Raw genomic sequence first — 17,881 nt, forward strand, 5'->3', positions numbered from 1 at the left:
TGGTTCAAAAGAAAAAAAATGCTCATTTGCTACATCCGTATGCACCCTGAGAAGTTGTTTTGTGTTGCAACAGATAGAATCCCTCATTACTTCATATATTGGTCCATCCCTGAGGAAACTGACTTTTCCCAGCATGAAGGCAGAGGCGCTCTCTCTCTCTCTCTCTCTCTCTCTCTCTCTCTCTCTCTCTCTCTCACACACACACACACACACACACACACACACACACACACATTGGGGATGCCAAAAAAAATGTATACACATGACTTGTATTCATCTTTTGTTACCGGTATATATTGAGTATTACAATTTTAATATAGTTTTTCCCTTTTTTAAAATGTGTATACATTTTTTGGCACCCTTTGTATTTTAGAGACCCATATGAAAATGAGAGGAAGAGATAACAGAGAAGTGTACTGCCTAGGTACAGGAGAGAATGAATAATTTTGTGGTCAAGGACAGCAATTATTTTGCAGTTATTGAATGGGAGGAAAACATTTGTCTAGTCAATGGAAACCCTCTATGCAAAATCTGAACTTTGATGAGTTGCAGATAGAGAAACTGAGGTCTGTGTTGGAGAAAGGTAAGTCTAATGCCTGCACAAAAGGAAGACATGCAGACGAGAAGGAGCCAAAGGATGCATGCTAGGAGACCCAGTGGAGAGGATCCAGACCACAGTGGGATCGCCAGTCTTCCAGTCAGGTGGAACAGGGTTAGCAGAGTAATAGATCATGTAATCACCTGGGCTTTAATCAATTCTTTAGTAAGCTGTATATAATTCATTTTAGAGTGTGGTTTGGTTTTCCTGTGATTGTCCAGGGAGACCATTAGTCTCCAAGAATGTATATAAAACTTGAAAAATCCTGCCAGGCAACTCTGATACGAAATTCACAGGGAGGTATATTGTGTAACAGTTAAATTTCAGTCACTGGAGTCTCGCCAACGTGGGTTTGAATCTCTGTTCCATAGCTTGCTAGATGACCTTGGGCCGGTGACTTAGGCCTCAGAATATCAATGTTCCCATCCATAAAGTAAGGATGATAATAACATTATCTATTTCAGATGGTTGTGGTAAGGATTCATTTAAGCCAAGCACGTAAAGCACAGCATACAATATGTGATACAGCAAAATTGCTCAGTAAATGTCTGCTATAAATAGGCACCTTAGGACAGTCTGGAAAGACCACACAGGACTTAAACGTACATTGGTCAGACCCTGCCCATCCTCACATGCAGAAAACAAAAACAAGGCATAGACCTGATAGCGTCTACCAGAGACGGTGAAGGCACCATGCCAGGGCTGCTCTTTTGGTCCTTTGGGCTCATTCAGCTTCAGAATGTGGGCTCTGTGCTCTCACCTGGACCCACTATACTCACCTGCAGAGGAGGGCAGTCTTAAGGGCATAGCTCAGGAGTCACACTGCCCATCACAACCACTGACTGACTAGCTGTGTGATCTGAGGCAGGCTACTTAAATTCTGTGCTTATGTTTCCTCATTTGAAAAGCAGTGATAAATAATAACAATACCCTCCTCAAAGGGTTGATATGGAGATTATATAAGCTAATATATTTAGAGCATTTTTTAGAGTGTCTGACACATAGCACGAGCTCAAAAACTATAGTAAAAATAATAGTAACAATAATGATAATCATAACTTTGAAATAGACCTCTAGGATTCCAAATTCTACTTGCATCCTGAAAGAGAGCTTTGCAGAAAGGATTTATGGAAAGAAAATGAGAAAGAAGGAAATTAGAAACAGGTAAGTTAGAAGTGGGAAGGAAAAATCAAGAAGATTTGCAATAGGGATAACTCAAAGTATAAGCAATACTGAGAGGATAAGGTTTTGAATAATGATTGCAAGGTAGAAGAAGAAAGCTTGAAGATGTAAATTTAATATCTAACCCAGAAGTTGTATAAAAAAATCCTCACTTAGTGAGCACTCAGTGGTGTTGGAAGGGAGAAAATTCCCCCCTAGCCCCTTCTGAGTTCTTACCACTGGACTAATAATAAAATTGACACAATACTATATTAACATAAAAAAAACAATTTAATATGGGCATGTGGGAGATCATGGATGATGTTCAGAGAAATTATCTAAACAGCTCAGTTTTTCATACTTTTTAGACAAAGAAACCATAAATTTGTAAAGATTTGACAGTACAAAGAAACTTAAGTTTGGGTGCTCATTAATGAGGAATCTAAGCAAAGTTTGAGCTTGGGTAGTAAAGTAGTACTAAGTTTTGTTTATATGGGCTTATTCTTCTGAATAAAGCTAGAAGGCAATAAAATGGATGCCTCTCTCTCTGTGTCTCTGTCATCTTCCCTCCCTCCCTTTCATCCCCCAGAGATTTGGGTCAAAGCCATTTGTTGTGAAACAAAAAATCAGGAAAGGGATTGTTGAAAGTCTTATTTAAGTGCTTAATACCTTACTATCCTCACCCATAAGCATGCACATTGACCTCTCTTAAGAAGCAGGCACCGGAGTGCAGGCCAACCTGCTCCAAATCTATTTTCAGCACTGAGGATGGAGGGAAGCTTGCTGTGGAAGATAAGGAAAGGCGTTGGTTATTTGGAATCGTTTCTTCTGGTACCTCTTTAGCTAGTTGGATATTCTACTACCACTGTGACACAGTCTAGCCAGTTTTGGACTTCATCATCCTCTCTCTTTCCAGTAGGTTCCCAGACCTGTCCAGGGTGACAAACATCAGTTACTTTGAAGGGCAGCTCCAGGGACGCAAAAAACGTATTTTTTTTAAAAAGTGACTTGGTGTTGGAGGGTCCTGAGGTCCAGGTTTTTCTCAGTCAGCAGAAATATGACCTCTGCTTTCTCCTCTGGCCTCATTCTGAAAAGATGAACAAATGTGGAACCATGAGTGTCTTCTAAGAAGAGACAGTGGGGGAGTGCCAGGCCTCTGACCCGGAACAGTGCCTTCTGTTCCTTTCAGTATACTTCTTTTATGGCGTATCTTTTAGATATTAAAACCAATAAATCTCTACTTTCTTTAAAGTCAAAGAAATTGGCGCTATAACTTTGTAATTGGCAATTATAAAACTGGGAAGGAACTGACACAGCCCGGGATGGAAGAATAAAGATTTTGAACATCCCAGAATGATTTGCCACTTAGTACCATAACAGACACATGGGCGAAGTGGAGCTACCCAATCCAAAATTTGCCTTTATTTCATTGCTCAAAAAAAATTTACTCCGAACAGTGAAGGGCCAAGCTCAGAGATTTAAAGAGAGATTGATGCCCAAGATGAGAGAATTGTTGTCATAGAACATGAGCTCAGTTCTAGTCTCCTAGTCTCAGGTGAGTTATATTTAAGGCTCTCAGTCAAGTGTGAGGATGAATGGCTGGTTTGGGATAATGAAGCGGGAGGGTTGTGGGTATTTCATGGGAGTGCTAATCACTGGAAGATAGCATGGGCTCACTAAAAACAGTTCATGCCAGTCAAATCTTATTTTATTTTGTTAAAGGCATCTATTTGGCAAGGAAGTGAATCAAACAAAATGACAATTAATAGAAAGTTCTGCCATTAGGCATCTCAAACCATATCCCAAGTACAGAACCTGGGTCTTGGGAGAAGGAGTGAGGATATGGTCTAAGAACAGCATAAAAGACTTATGGGATTCCTTTTAGTATTTTTCCAGCTTTACTGAGAAATAATTGACAAATAAAATTGTATATATTTAAAGCTCCTTTTAACTTACATCTCTCCAATTCTCCCCTACCCCCCAGCCCTCGGCCCCTGGCAGCCAATGGTGTCTGTGAGATTAGCTTTTTTCTTTTTTTAAGATTCCACAATAAGTGATACTATACAGTATTTGTCTTGCTCTGTCTGGATTATTTCACTTAGCATAGTGCCCACCATGTTCATCCATGTTTTCTCAAATGCCAGAATTTCCTTATTTTTGTGCCTGAATAATATTGCATTATATACATAATGCAAAACACACACACACACACACACACACACACACACACACACACACACACACCATTTTCTTTATCCATCTCTATCCATTATCTCTCAATGGACACTTAGGTTGTTTCCATGTTTTCGTTATTGTGAATAATGCTACAAGGACCATGGAGATGCAGATATTTGCAATACTGATTTCATTTCCTGCAGATATATACCACCAAGCGGGATAGCTGGATCATATGGTAGTTCTATTTTTAGTTTTTTAAGGAACCTCCATACTGTTTTCCATAGTGGCTGCACCCATTTATGTTCCCACCAGCAGCGCACCAGGGCTCCCTTTTCTCCATCTTAGCCGACCACCATTCTGACACCAGAATATCACTTTCTCACATTTATTTGTTGGTTAAAGTAAGTTGCAGGTCCAGCCCAGATTTAAGGGGAAGGGAAATAGACTTGACTTCTTGGTGGGAAGAGTGGTAAAGTCACATTGCAAAAGGACACGTGGAATGAGAGGGATGGTTGTGGCTGCCTCTGGAAACAATTTACCAATGTGTCCTTGGGAAAATTATTTAACCACCTGATTTTATTTTCTTCGCCTGTAAAATAGGAAACAATAGCATCTACCACTTAGGGATGTTGCGAGTACTAAGAAACTGTTTAATACCTAGCGCATTGTAGTAGACAAACAACAGCAACAACAAAAACATGTATTAATTGAGCCCATATTATGTGGCAGCACTATGCTAAGTACTTTATGTAGTCTTATAACAACCCAATGATGCACATATTAGTATTGTGTAATGAGAAACATTAGGCACAAAAACATTAAGTAACTTCCACAAGGTAGGCTTCACAGTAACTATTCTGTCTAAACCATGAATGTCTTACTGTCGGCTACATCCAGAGGACATGGTTTTTTTATTTTTTCTCTTTAAGTTTTCTATTGACAGTGGACGCTGTTGATCACTCCTCCATCCACCACTCTTCCTCATTTGGTCCCCATGACTCGCCTCTGTCTGATTTCTCCTCTTTCTCTGATTGTTGCTTTTCAGTCTCATCCTTGTGAAGCCACATTTTACAAGGCAAAGATCTCTCCTGCTTTTCCAGCTCTTCTTTCCTGGAGGAATTTATCCAATATGGCAACTCAATGTCTACCTTTCTATGGATGATTGCCAGTTCCCCCAGTGAACCCCAAGAAGGAATGTATTTGCCAAGAAGGAATCCTCATGGTTAACTGGGCCCAAAATCATAACCAGAGTCTATCAGCCATTGCTGATAGAGGCTTCTCACTGACACGGCGTTTCAGGAAAAGTCACAAACTGAGCTGCCAAGCCTCCTGCACTGTGTTCCTGTCACCTGAGCTGAAACTTATAAAGGAGTTCCTGGAATCATCTTTTGACCAATGGGCTGAAACCTGTCACAACCAATTGGAACTGTATAGCTCTATCCTTATTTGCATCTGTACTGACCAATGAGTGGATCCATAAGGCCTGATCAGAACATGGGAAGCTGACCAATCAGGACAGTGCTATTTGGACCAATCACACTATATAAATTTGGATTCCTCATTTGCATAAAAATTGAGCAATCAGGGACCAGGATGGGGACTTTCTCTATAAAAGTGTGCCTCTCCATTGTCTCTGAAAAGCGAAATTTTGGCTTCTTCCAGAGGCTGTGTTTCCCTGGTTTGCAAACTGTTCACCTAAATAAAATTTCTTTTTACAGTACCCCAGATTGGGGACTCCTGTTGACATAAGATTGGTGGCAGGTGACGTTAGATTGATACCCCTCTTTTCTAAACTCTAGACTTGCAATTCAAGGTGTCATCAGGGACCAACCACATATGACCCAGGTCAGTTTTTGAAACTTCCTTGTCTTTCATTGTTTCTCATTCCGTTGGTCTCAATCCTGTGAATTAACATTTGAAATATTTTTCAAATTTGGATGTTCCTGGAAATCAGCCAGTGCCTTTAGCCTGATCTAGGCCCTCATCATATCTTGCCTGACTTATCAAAGTAATTTTTCTTCATTTTTTAAAAATTATAGTTGACGTACATTATATTAATTTCAGGCATATAATATAGTGATTATACATTTATATTCCTTATGATGTGATCACCACAATAAGTCTAGTAACCATCTGATACCATACAAAGCTATTACAACGTTATTGACTATATTCCCTATTCAGTACTGTACATTATATCCCCATGACTTATTTATTTTATAACTAGAAGTTTATACTTCTTTTTCCCCTTCACCTTTTTCATCCATCCCCTCACCCACCACCCCTTTGGCAACCATCAGTTTGTTCTCTGTATCTATGAGTTTGTTTTGGTTGTTCATTTGTTTTTGTTTTGTTTTGTTTCAGATTCCACAAATAAGTGAAGTCATATAGTATTTGTTTTTCTCTGCCTGATTTCACTTAGCATAATTCCCTCTAGGTCCATCCATGTTGTCGCTTAAAGTAACTTCTTAACTAAGCTTATTGTTTTTAGTTCCTCTCAGACATAGTCCATCAGTGTTAGACTTCCACATGCTTTAACACAGCTCCTGCCCACCATTATTACACCAGCTCTAGCACCACACCCTCTCTCTGATTCCCCCTCCACTTCACATGTTCTTTCCTTCCTTTCAGGGACCAGTTTCTCTGCTCTGCCTCTCCATGGGCACCCTCTCAACAGGTTTCTTCCCACCCCACCCCACCCACCCCTCTTATTTTCTAGGGCAAAGAGTCTATTTGTCTTTTCACAACTCTCTGGAGTTACCTTTACAGCTCTGCATTTTCTCTGCTATTCCAATAGAAGGTCCTTGAGGCCCTAGCACCATTCACAGTAGGATTTCAAAGCTTGTCTGTAGGGTGAACACACTGACATCTTTGAATTACTTTTCTGCACATGATTTACTATGAGGTATCACTAGCAACAGCAAAACCTTATGGCTAAGAATGCCAGTTGTAGAGATTCTACTCTAATTGTTTTAGAGTGGGGCCTGGACACTAGTATGTAAAAGGAGAAAAAAAAATCAAGGTTACCTTGCCTCCCCATGTATGAACTTGGGAAGGTGACACCTTTATGAATCTCGGGTTTTTTACTGGTAAAACGGAGATAACAGTTATACAGATCTTGTTGGGCTATCTAGGAAATTAAATGAGATTATATATTTTAAAAGCCTGTGGCACAGTGCCCGGCACACACAAACAAAAGAGCTCAGTACTCCGTAGTTATTTCTGGGCTTATTGCCTGAAGGGCTGAAGAGAGGTGACCTGTGTTCCTTTCCAAACATCCGAGATTCTGTGATACGCTTCCTTGGTGGGTGCTGGGAACACATTGGCAACCCTCGGGATTTCCAATTGATTGCTTAGAAAACCACCCAGGATCTACGAAGCTTCAGGTAAGTCCCAGGTCTTTCTCAGGTGCCGTTTATTTGACCTGATTCTGATCTGAGAGCCTCCACATTCTCTCAATCACTAGGGTGGTCGAAAAGGTCCTCTGCTTGATAAATCTTTCCTTTGTTGGCCAACCCTGGACCCAAACCCTACATTTGGGCGTCTGGCGCTTTTCGGCCCATGGTTTATGTACAGAAGGCGCTTTTCAAGTTTGAAGCCGGCACTTTGTTCTCCAGATCTGGCGGGTGTGGTCCAGATTGCACTTTTCGTGCAACGCGCCTCAAAATGTGCTTTGGCCACCTGCGGCGAGGGGCAGTGGGAGAGGTTGGTTTGCATCAGGTCCGAGGGGTGCGGTGGCGAGAGCGCCCGGAGCGCGCACCCGCTCACACTCTCCAAGCCTGGGTGCGGCCGCTCTGAGCGCGAGGTTCGGAGCCCAGAACCGTGCTCCTCTAGGAGCCGGCGAGCTTCTCCTGTGCCCGCCCCGCTGGCGCCCAAACCGACCGCCCGGATCCCACCCGGCAGCGCGCACCCCCGGCCCCGCCCCGCCCCCGGCGGCCACGAGTGGCGGGCGGAGTGCTAGGAGCGGGGCGCGCTGGGCTGTGTGGCGCCGCCTCTCCTCGTGTCGGGGGAGGGACGGAGGGGCTGGAAACGAGAGAGAGAAATCCCGACCCACCCACCGGCTGGCAAAGAGCTGTATGCAACCGGTGGGAGGCCGGGCCGGTTTGCGGCTGGGGCTTGGGCCGTTTCTCGGCGGGTCCCTGGCGGCGAGCGCGGACGGCCCGGAGGCGGCGGCTCTGAGCTGGCAGGCGGAGGGCTGTCTCCCGCGCCCGCCTGCCCGGCGCGGTCCGAGGATGCGGGGGGGCGATGCCCGGGGCCAGGGACGCGCTCTGTCACCAGGCGCTGCAGCTGCTGGCCGAGCTCTGTGCCCGTGGGGCCCTGGAGCACGACAGCTGCCAGGATTTCATCTACCACCTGCGGGACCGCGCCAGACCCCGGCTCCGCGACCCAGGTGAGTGCCGCCGCGGCTGCCAGGCGCGACCAGAGGGCCCTGAGCTGGGAGTTGGGGCCGCACCCTGGCCTGAGGCAGAAGAGCGACGCGGACTGGAGGGAAGAGGTGGTGGGGGGGCGGGGGGAGGGGGCGTACCGACCTAGAGGAGGGGACCTGGAACCAGCGCACCGGGGCCTGATGCTGGAACCGGGCGGGGACTCTGGCGGGGGCTGCTGCGCGGAGGCCGAGATCGGGTGGGCTGGGGTCTTGTTGGAGGGACCACGCCCGCCACCTGCGCGCTCATCCCTCGGGCTCCTGGGGGCGGCTCCTGAGCTCGGCGTTGCACTTCCCGGGCTCTGCGCTCCAGGCGAGGGGAGGCCGCGGCGGCCTCACGAGTCGTGGGAAGGGGGAAGAGGCCGGAGGAAACTCTGGGAAGTTGGGAGTTGGGGACGGCCCCGGGCTGCGACTGAATCCCACTGGGTCCTTCTCATCCTTGAACCGGAGTGCCCATTTCCTATCCTTGGTCTCAACCTTCCTAGGCTGAGAAGGGCGGAGCAGGACCCGGCGTTGGGCTAGGGACCGGGAGCCCCGGGTCCTGGGCAGCCGGCCTGAACCCGTTGCTTGCGGGTCGCTTGGCGTGGAGGCGGCCTGGGCCAGAGCGTCTGACTGGACCAGCTGCCACCGCTGGGCACACACGGGTCGGTGGGCTCGCTGGTCACGGCTTGTGTACCTGCAGTTAGTTATCCCTAGTAAAAGTGCGAAGCTCCTAACTTTGGAAAGTTCATTTATGTTGGCATTTGACCAATTAAGATTGGAGGAGGGAAGTTTCAGCGGAGCCCTTTGCTTTCTCCAAGGCCCCTGGGTCTACCACTTCTGTCTTCTCATGCACTACTGGCTCCTGGCAGACACATTCCTTCCAAATATTGAGATTCTACTCACCTGGAGAAATTTTCTCGAATATTCTCTCAGCCTAAGTACTAAAAGGAAAGGGAAAAAAATTGTGCTGTGGTTGGATTGTTAAAGATAGGGTGAAAAAACGGCCTTTCCCCTGATACTCATTCCTACGTATAAATATTGGAAATGAGCTATTGCTGTGCAAATTATCCAGCACAAATTTACCTCATTTTAAGCCAGTCTATTACATAAAAATCCATTTACACAAAGGATAAAGTAGATAATTATTTGATTCGTAAAGAGATACACACTGAGCCTGACTTAAATAGCATTTCCTTGATAGTATATTTTAAAAAAATGGGTCTGTAGGGTAATGAGAATTCATCTGTTAAAAGTTTATATCAGATTTTCCCTACTCAAAGGCTTTTTTTTTTTCTATTGGAAAAGAAAGATTATTGTTCCCCCTTGCCTGTGGTTGCATTAATTAAGTTTATCAGATGATCACTAATGTGTTACTTCAAAGTGGAGAATTAAGTTGAGAAATGCTGTTAATCCCAGATGATTTCCCCGCATAAATTTTAACATCCAGCCTTTGTGTGGGTCCTTGCTGGATGTGGTGTGTCGCACACATGAATGAGAGTGCCTCATTTCACGGACTAGGGGCCCAGGGTGATGTGTCCTAAGTGGGGCAAGTTCTGTCCTTTAGCAGCAGGAACAAGAAAATTATTGAGCATGCTTCATCCAAAGCAAGTGTTAGTGTTGATGCGTCCCAGTTCCTCGCCTGTGACTGTACCATGAGTTCTCATTGTTATCCCACATAAGCAGCCGTCTTTGGCTTTTGTACATGAGAAGGTGGACGAGGCCTCTCGCTGAGTTACATGTTGAACACGGCACATCTTTTGGCCAATTTTATACCTCTGTTCTTTTTAACCCACAAGCTGGATTCCATGTTCTTAGGTCTTCTTCCTCAGCCCCTGCCCTGGGCAGCCCTTGAAAAAAATCACGGAGAAGACTCCTTACAAGAGACAAATCTGATTCCTTGGCTGAGAAATAGCCATAGATAAGAAGAGTATACCTTGCTGCTCTTTGAGTTCCTAAAAGCACTCACTGCTCTGCTTTCTTAAACTAGGGCACAGGAGCTGTGAGGGAGCCCCATGCTCCTCAGATCATTGGTTTGTGTCGGGAAGTATCTTGCTGATGAGGAAGGAGTTGGAGGGGGTGCTCTGTGAGCGCAAGGTGAGAGGAATTGGGGCTGATGCCCACATCCAGAGTGCACCCTCTTTTCCAGGGCACTTCATCCCAGGCCAGAATCTCTCTTTATGCCCCTCTTTCCTCTCCTTGCCCACATTAATTCTTATATCAGATGTATTATTTCCATCCCTCTGAAGCTCTTAGATTGTACAAGCCAAGGCCGTGGGTTCCATTTAAGAAGAGTTGAGTGTAAGTCAAAGTAGCTTCTTAGGTAAACACGTCACATATACTAACAATCTAGGAGTTACTTTCAGTGAAAATTTCCTAGATATTTTTTCATAAGAGCCACCTTTAGACCTACTTTCTCCACTCTGTACTTCTATACTGGATTTAATCTCTAAGTATAGGTTAAATTCTATGCAGTTATAAAGATTCAGCTAAGTTTTTGGTTATGAATATTTGAATTATATGAGTTTGAATTACATGAAATATTTGAATTTTTTTTTAAAGATTTTTTTTATTGGGGAATTGGGGGAGAGGAACAGTGCTGGGGAATCAGGGAAGGGGAACAGACAAGTTGCTGTCCTTTTATTCTTCAGTCTAGTTGTGGAGGAGGTTGCTTCACTGGCCCAAGTTGGTACCATTATTGCGCTCTTCCTGGGCGAGGCAGATTAGTTGCCGGCTTCTGGACGGCTGCTTACGGTGGCTGCTGGCCATTCACACTGGCTGCCGGACACGGACACACACACACACACACACACACACACACACACACACACGGCAGCTTACAGCAGCCCACTGCAGCAGGGGCTGAAGCCTACACCATGCTGGTGACTCACATCAGCCCAGCTTCAGGTCCAGCCGTTCGTTGTTCACCATGTTAGCTGTAGAGGGCGCAGCTCACTGGCCCACGTGTGGGATCCGAACTGGGGCCCTGCTGCTCAGAGCTGGCGTCCCAAGCCAGCTCTTAACCAACGCACCACTCGGCTGGCCCTGAAATATTTGAATTTTATGAATTATTCAGGATATTGGTTTTTCATTGATATTCCAGCTTTGTATTTCTAGAGACTTTTCTTCATTTTCTGGTGAACTAGCAAATGTTCACCTGGTCAGGGTGTGCAGTGAGCCTCACGACACATTATTGATGACTTCCCTTTCTAGGTGGATGTTAACCCTATTCAGGAAAAGCTTTTTCTAGACCAGTGGTTATCAGTGTTGGCTGACCATTAGAAACATTTAGGGAGCTCTAACAAACAAACAAAAAAAAATAAAACGAACAAAAAATTAAGCGATTGAATCAGAATCTCTGAGGTTGAGGCCTAGTATCAATATAAGCGTATTTTTTTGAGTTCCTCAGCTGATTCAAATATGCACCCAAGTGGAGGACAGCTGTTGAGACCCTCAAGTGAAGTGTGAATCCACCTGACTCTTCTCTGCTCAGCTCACATTTTTTTCTTGCAAAATAAGGAAAGATGGCATCAAGAGTCAGGGGTTTTGACTGTTACCTTTGTATAGTTACTACCCAAATCAATGGATTCTTAAGTTTCTTTTGACATTATTACCCCAAAATTTTATTTTGCGGCTCCTTAAAAATTTTATGAAAATCTATTATGTTTATGTAATTGCGGGAAAAAAAAGAACAAATTCAGAAAATTGAGTCAAACTGCTGTTTCATTAAAAGGCCAGAATGTGGAAACTTCACTAATGTCACACTATATTGAGTTGGAGTGAAGTAACTTATTAGAAGATGTACATGTAAAATAATTAAGTATTGTTCCTAAGGAAAAATTTCCAAAATAATCATCAAGATTAAATATTAGCCTTAATTCAAATTTTCAATGATAGTCAAAAGAGAATCAACCTTAAGCACTGGATTTTTATGACTAGGCATTGATGTGATTATGCACAATGGGATTAATTTTTTTAAAATAATGTTAATTGCAATCAGGAAATAGAGAGTCTTCTAAGAAATGAGTGGCATACTGGATGCACAGTGTGTGAAGATCTAACTTGCATTTACGTCAGTGACATTTTCGGGCTTCTTCATAAATATTTTATTTAAACAAGTGTATTTTGATCTCTGTGGGATTCCTCTACATGGACCTGTGAGTGGTTTAGTCATGAGGTAATTATCAAGAGGGAGAAACAAAAGAAAACTGTAGTAAAGGCATTACAGACAGCCCTGTGGCCAGCTGCCTCTTCCAGAATAAGCAATCAAAAGCACAAATCTTTTGATGTGGGCTAAACTCTCAAGGGAAAATTAAGCAGACACCTAAGGGAAATCACCCTGAAAGTTCCTGTTATGTAAAGAACATAGACATTGCTTTCACTGTCAAAGCATATTGGCACTTTTGTGTTTGTGTGTGCACATGTGCTTTCCTATGTGTCTGGCTTTAAAAAATTCATATTCCCTTAACTGACTTACTTGAAGGAACCAACAAGTTCACATGCTAAAGTGTCTAGCGAGAGAGGAGGAGCTTAGTGAGAGGTAGAAGTGGGAGAGCAGTCTCACTTTTTAAAGGATAACTTGGAGTATGTATTTCTACTCTCTAAATGAAATCACAGTTTCAGCCATAAATGTGCACCACGACTTTTTCTTTCAAGTGTTTCATCGGGCTTGCTCTAGGAATGACTTTAAACCAAAGCAACCACCCAACAACTAGGTTTGGCAGGTCTCCTTGAAATATTCATCTAGTGCATGTATTTCATCACACCAAAACTTTTATATCAGCATTGACAGAACTGCATCTGGGAAAAAAAAAAACCTCACCAAGGAACTCAAAATGACAAAGTGGAATAAGCAAGAGCTTTGGAGTCAGAATCTGATCCTGCACTTACTAGCTTTATGACCCTGAACAAAATATTTAACTCTTCATTATTCATCTATAAAATGGGGTTGAGAGGCTGTTGCAGCGCAGTACCTAGAATAAGGGCTCAATAAATGAGTTTTGGTGTTAGGTAGTATCCTGTCTGTGTTTCCTCTCAGCCCTGCCCACGAGCATGCATGTTTCACTTATTTGTAATCATTCATAGACAAAATGTTCTGTTCTACTTTTTTGTCAGTTTAGCGTTTTATCACAACTTATTAGCTGTATGTCCTTGGGCAAGTTCATCTCGGTGTCTTTTTCTCATCCGTGAAATGAATTACTAGTATCCAGATAAAATACAGGGTGCCCAGTTCAATTTGAATTTCAGATGAACAACAGATAATACTGCATGGGACATACTTATATTAAGTAATTATCATTGTGCCTCAGATTCAAATTGAATTGAGCATCTTTTATTTTTCTTTGCTAAATATGGCAACCCTCTATTAGTACCTATCTCATAATGCATATGAAATACCATAGTACCTGTCACATAGCGAATGCTCAGTCACTATTAACCATTATCCCTATTATTATAATTCATGATGAACAATTATTGTGCAATTATTGTGTTGACTATATATTCCTAAGAGTAGATATACCTTTTTTACTTAATTATTCTTTTGGGGGATTTCTAGCTTCTGATTGTTCTTTACTATAAATATTTTTTATTTATAGTATCCTACACCCTTCTGGTAAAATTTCTTACTGATAAATTATAAACAATGGGCTCAAATGTCTTCCAGTAGATCTATGCCAGTAAGCCCTGCTACATGACAACAGTAAATCCACTAGCATTAGGTGGCATATAATGTGAACACAAGGTTGCTAATTTAACAGGGCATGCATATGCTCATTTGATTGCACTTTTTAAAGTGGCTCCTCACTATTGTTTGAATTTGTACTTTTTGTTAGTAGGATTGAATATTTTTAATATTTTAAACCTACTTATATTTCCTCTTATATGAATTTTCTTTACCATGTGCCAATTTATTTTTTTGAGAATCTTAATGTTTTTCTTACCGGTTTGCATTAGTTAGAATATATTCTGTCAAAGTAGCTCATAGGAGCACTGTATAGTGAATGAACTCAGGTTGTCTGACTATGATCAATCCATTATAGTAACTGAACTGCCTTTAAAACTTTTAGGGGTGCATCAGGAAATAGGGATTCATTGTAACATTCTTTTCTGGAGGGAGGTTAAGCTTTAATTGAACAATGTTGAGAAGTTAGAGTTTTTCATTTTCTGCCCATAATGGCAAAGAGATAAAAACTGGCACATTGTAACATTCTTTCCAAAGCAAAGTGCTGCCTTTATTTATATGAAGTGTGAAAAAAAAAATCTGTTGTTCCCTAACTTGGATCGCTTTTTCTTTGTGTTTTCTTTCGCTCTGTTCAACCTCCCTCCATTCCCAACACTTACGTAGCCTTTACTGTAGCCACACTGATATGATCACTCTTTTCTAATTATAATTAAGTTAAATTAAAAAAAAATTTTGTTGTGTGCCTCTTAAGTACTAGGTAATTCAGAGATACGTTAGACATGGTTACTGCCTCTATGGAATTGAGATAAAATAATAATTACAATTGATAAAATAAAGACAAGAAGGGATATATTGGATGTAGTGCAGAAAAGGAGAGAATTAGCTGACTTGAGAGGGTCTGTAGAGGATTCCTGGAGAAGCTGATTCTTGGGTGGAGCACTTAGCCTGGAATCTGTGAGTGGAAAGGACATTCTAGGGATTTACAAGGCTCCTAAGACAGGAGAGAATGGATCTTTGGTAATAGTAAGTGGAGTGCGTGTTGGGAATGTTGAGGGGTGAGTCTCTTTCTAATAAACACTGGTCAGATCATGGAAGTTCTTGTATGCCATTGTCAGAGTTCCACAGAGGACTTGGGCTAGAGCACTGGAACCCCAAAATTGCGAAAGAAGTACTTTGTACTGTGATGAGCCCAAAGGGTCTATTCTCAACGAAGTCCTCCAAGGGATTTCAGGATGGGGGAAATTCTGTGCGTGCCCTTCTCGAGTCTTTCTGGTTCTTCATGGAAATAAGCTCAAGTTGGTGGTGATGATGTTCTTCCTGTCCAAGGCAAGGGCCTGATGGTTGGAATCACTGAATGGAGGATTACCTATTTTTGATCCCCAATGATGTCACCCTGAAACTCAAGTATAATTACCTCATATAATTGTAAAAACTGCCATTAGCAAGTTTAGTCATCTGGTTCAAACATCTGGGCTCCATATATAATTTCAGACTATGCCAACAGTGACATCTTGCTTCCATGCCTGGTTTTTTAATAATGAAAAAGCAACATGTTCAACTGTGTTGCAGCCATGCAGCTTGTAGATACGCACAGTCTGTTTTCTCTGATGTTATAGGGCCCAGGAGGGAGTAAGTGTGGCGGGTCTGCCTAGTGCCTACCAAGCCGTGCTGTGGAGATGCTTCTTTATTCTGTATACAGGGGTTGCCAAGTAGCCGGCACAGTTTGTTAAAATAATTGAATTGAATGCCCTTAGGTGGGTCATACACTCTCCACTTTTCATATGCACACACCCCCCACACACATCCCTCACATGTAGACTTATCACATTTATGGGATATGCCTGCTACTGAAGATGTTTCAGTTTGTATCAGCTCTAACACTACAGAACCATTGAAGAATTTTAAGCTGAAAATTGAGGTGAGCAGTGATCTATCTTAATTAGATCACTCTAGAGATAGAATGAAGTTCGATTCAAGACGTTATGATTGGTGATGCCATTCATTTACTCATCAAATGTTTACTGAGTATCTTCTATGTGCAAGGCTCTGTTCTAGGTATTGTGCATATCATAGACCTGGATATAGTATTGTACATACAGTATGGAACCAAACATAATAAAAGGCTTGCCCTCATGGAACTTACATGTTGGTAAGAAGAAAATTATAACACATAAATAAGTTAACTAATTACATAGTATGTTAGATGCTAATAAGGAGAAAAATAAAGCATGGGAAGAGAATAAAGTGTGGGAACTAAAATGACATCACTGAAAAGTTATGAGTAAAGGTAGGAGGGAGATGCAGGAGCAAGGCTGGACATATCAGGGGGAAGAGCATTTCAGGCAAGGGAATAGCAGGTATAAAGGTCCTGAGGCAGGGACAGGCCTGGCATGTTCAGGTATTAGCTGGGGCAGTGGGACTGTACTGGATTTGGCAAGGAAGAGAGAAGTAGTAGGTGAGGTCAAAGAGGTGATGACAGGCTGATCATAGCGCCCTATAAGCCATTGTAAGGAATATGACTTTTACTCAGAATAAGATGGGAAGCCATTAGAAAGTTTTAAGCAGAAAAAAGGATAATATCTGAATTAGGAATAGAAAGGATCACTTTGACTGGCATATAGAAAACTGACTGTAGAAGAGTAAGAGTGAAATCAGGGTGAGCTGTGATGTGGCTGGTGTGAGAGACAATGGTGGCTTGGACCAGAGTGATAGCAGTAGAGATGGTGAGAAGTGATCAGATTTCGGGTAGCTTGAAGGTAGAGCTGATGGGATTTACTGATAGATGGATGTAGGGTGTGAAAGACAGAGAGGAATCAATAATGACACCAAGACTTTGGTCTGGGCAAGAGACTAGAGGTGTAATAGAAATAGGCTTGAGAAGAATGATTAGGAGCTCAGTTTTGGATGTGTTAAGTTGGAGATGCTTATTAGTGAGCCAAGTAAGGAACAGACTAGGAGGTTGGATATATAAGTCTAGAGTTTGGGAAAGATGACTGGACGGGAGCTATAAATGTGCGAGTTGCAGGCCTAGAGATATTTAAAATGAGCCTGGCTGAAGTCATCTAGGAAGGCAGTGTGACTAGAGGAGAAAAAAGGTACAAGGCTGAGATCTGGGACTGTTCAACACTAAAAGGTGCAGAGAAGTTGAGGAATCAGCAAGAGAAAACTAATAAAGAGGGACCAGAAAACCCAAGCAAGAGTGTTGAACCGAAAGCCAAGATGACGAAGTTGTATTAAAGAGGAAGGAATCAAGTCATGTCAGATGCTACCATTAGATCAAGTAGCACTGAGTACTGAGCACTGAGTACTGAGCACTGCAGCTAGTCATGTAGGGGTCACTGGTTGACAAGCAGTTTCGGTAAAGTAGGAACAAGAGCCTGACTGGAGTGGCCTTAAGGTAAACTGACCAGAGAGGAATTGGGGGCAATGAGTATAGACTGCCCTCTCAAGCTTTTCTTCAGACAAGAACAGAGAAATGGGTTAGCAGCTGCTGGTGAGGAGCGTGAGGTTGAGGTTTTCTTTGTTTTGTTTTAAATTATAAGAGATAACAGCACTAATGTGATGGGAATGATCTGGCAGAGAACAAAAATGCATGATGTACAATGAGGAGGAGAGGATTGCTGGAGCAGTATCCCTGAATGGATATTTAGTTATCCTTCCAAGGAGGTCAAGGAAGAAGTCTAGTCTGCACATATACATTTAGGTACCATCAGCATAAAGATGATTTAAAGCCAAGAAACTATTGTAGATTAGCTCACCAAGAGGCAAATGAAGATGGAAGTCAAACAACCAGTTAGAGGTTAGGGAGATGAGAAGGGACCAACAAGGGAGACTGAAAAGGATCAGCAGGTCCAGTGGG

The 17,881-nt window shown here is 42.7% G+C and overlaps 1 protein-coding gene across 1 annotated transcript in view; it reads left to right on the forward strand.

The window, feature by feature from the left end:
* Window positions 1-7,911: 7,911 nt before the first annotated feature.
* Window positions 7,912-17,881, forward strand: part of SYT9 (synaptotagmin 9) — a gene marked incomplete at its 3' end in the record, with an annotated part of 77,458 nt that continues 67,488 nt past the window's right edge. The window contains exon 1 of the mRNA XM_019632226.1: window positions 7,912-8,327. Coding sequence (XP_019487771.1) covers window positions 8,183-8,327 — 145 coding nt within the window. The remainder of the gene's footprint in view (window positions 8,328-17,881) is intronic.

The sequence above is a fragment of the Hipposideros armiger genome, unplaced genomic scaffold (assembly GCF_001890085.2).
Source record: "Hipposideros armiger isolate ML-2016 unplaced genomic scaffold, ASM189008v1 scaffold_1099, whole genome shotgun sequence".
In the NCBI taxonomy this organism is placed as follows: domain Eukaryota; kingdom Metazoa; phylum Chordata; class Mammalia; order Chiroptera; family Hipposideridae; genus Hipposideros; species Hipposideros armiger.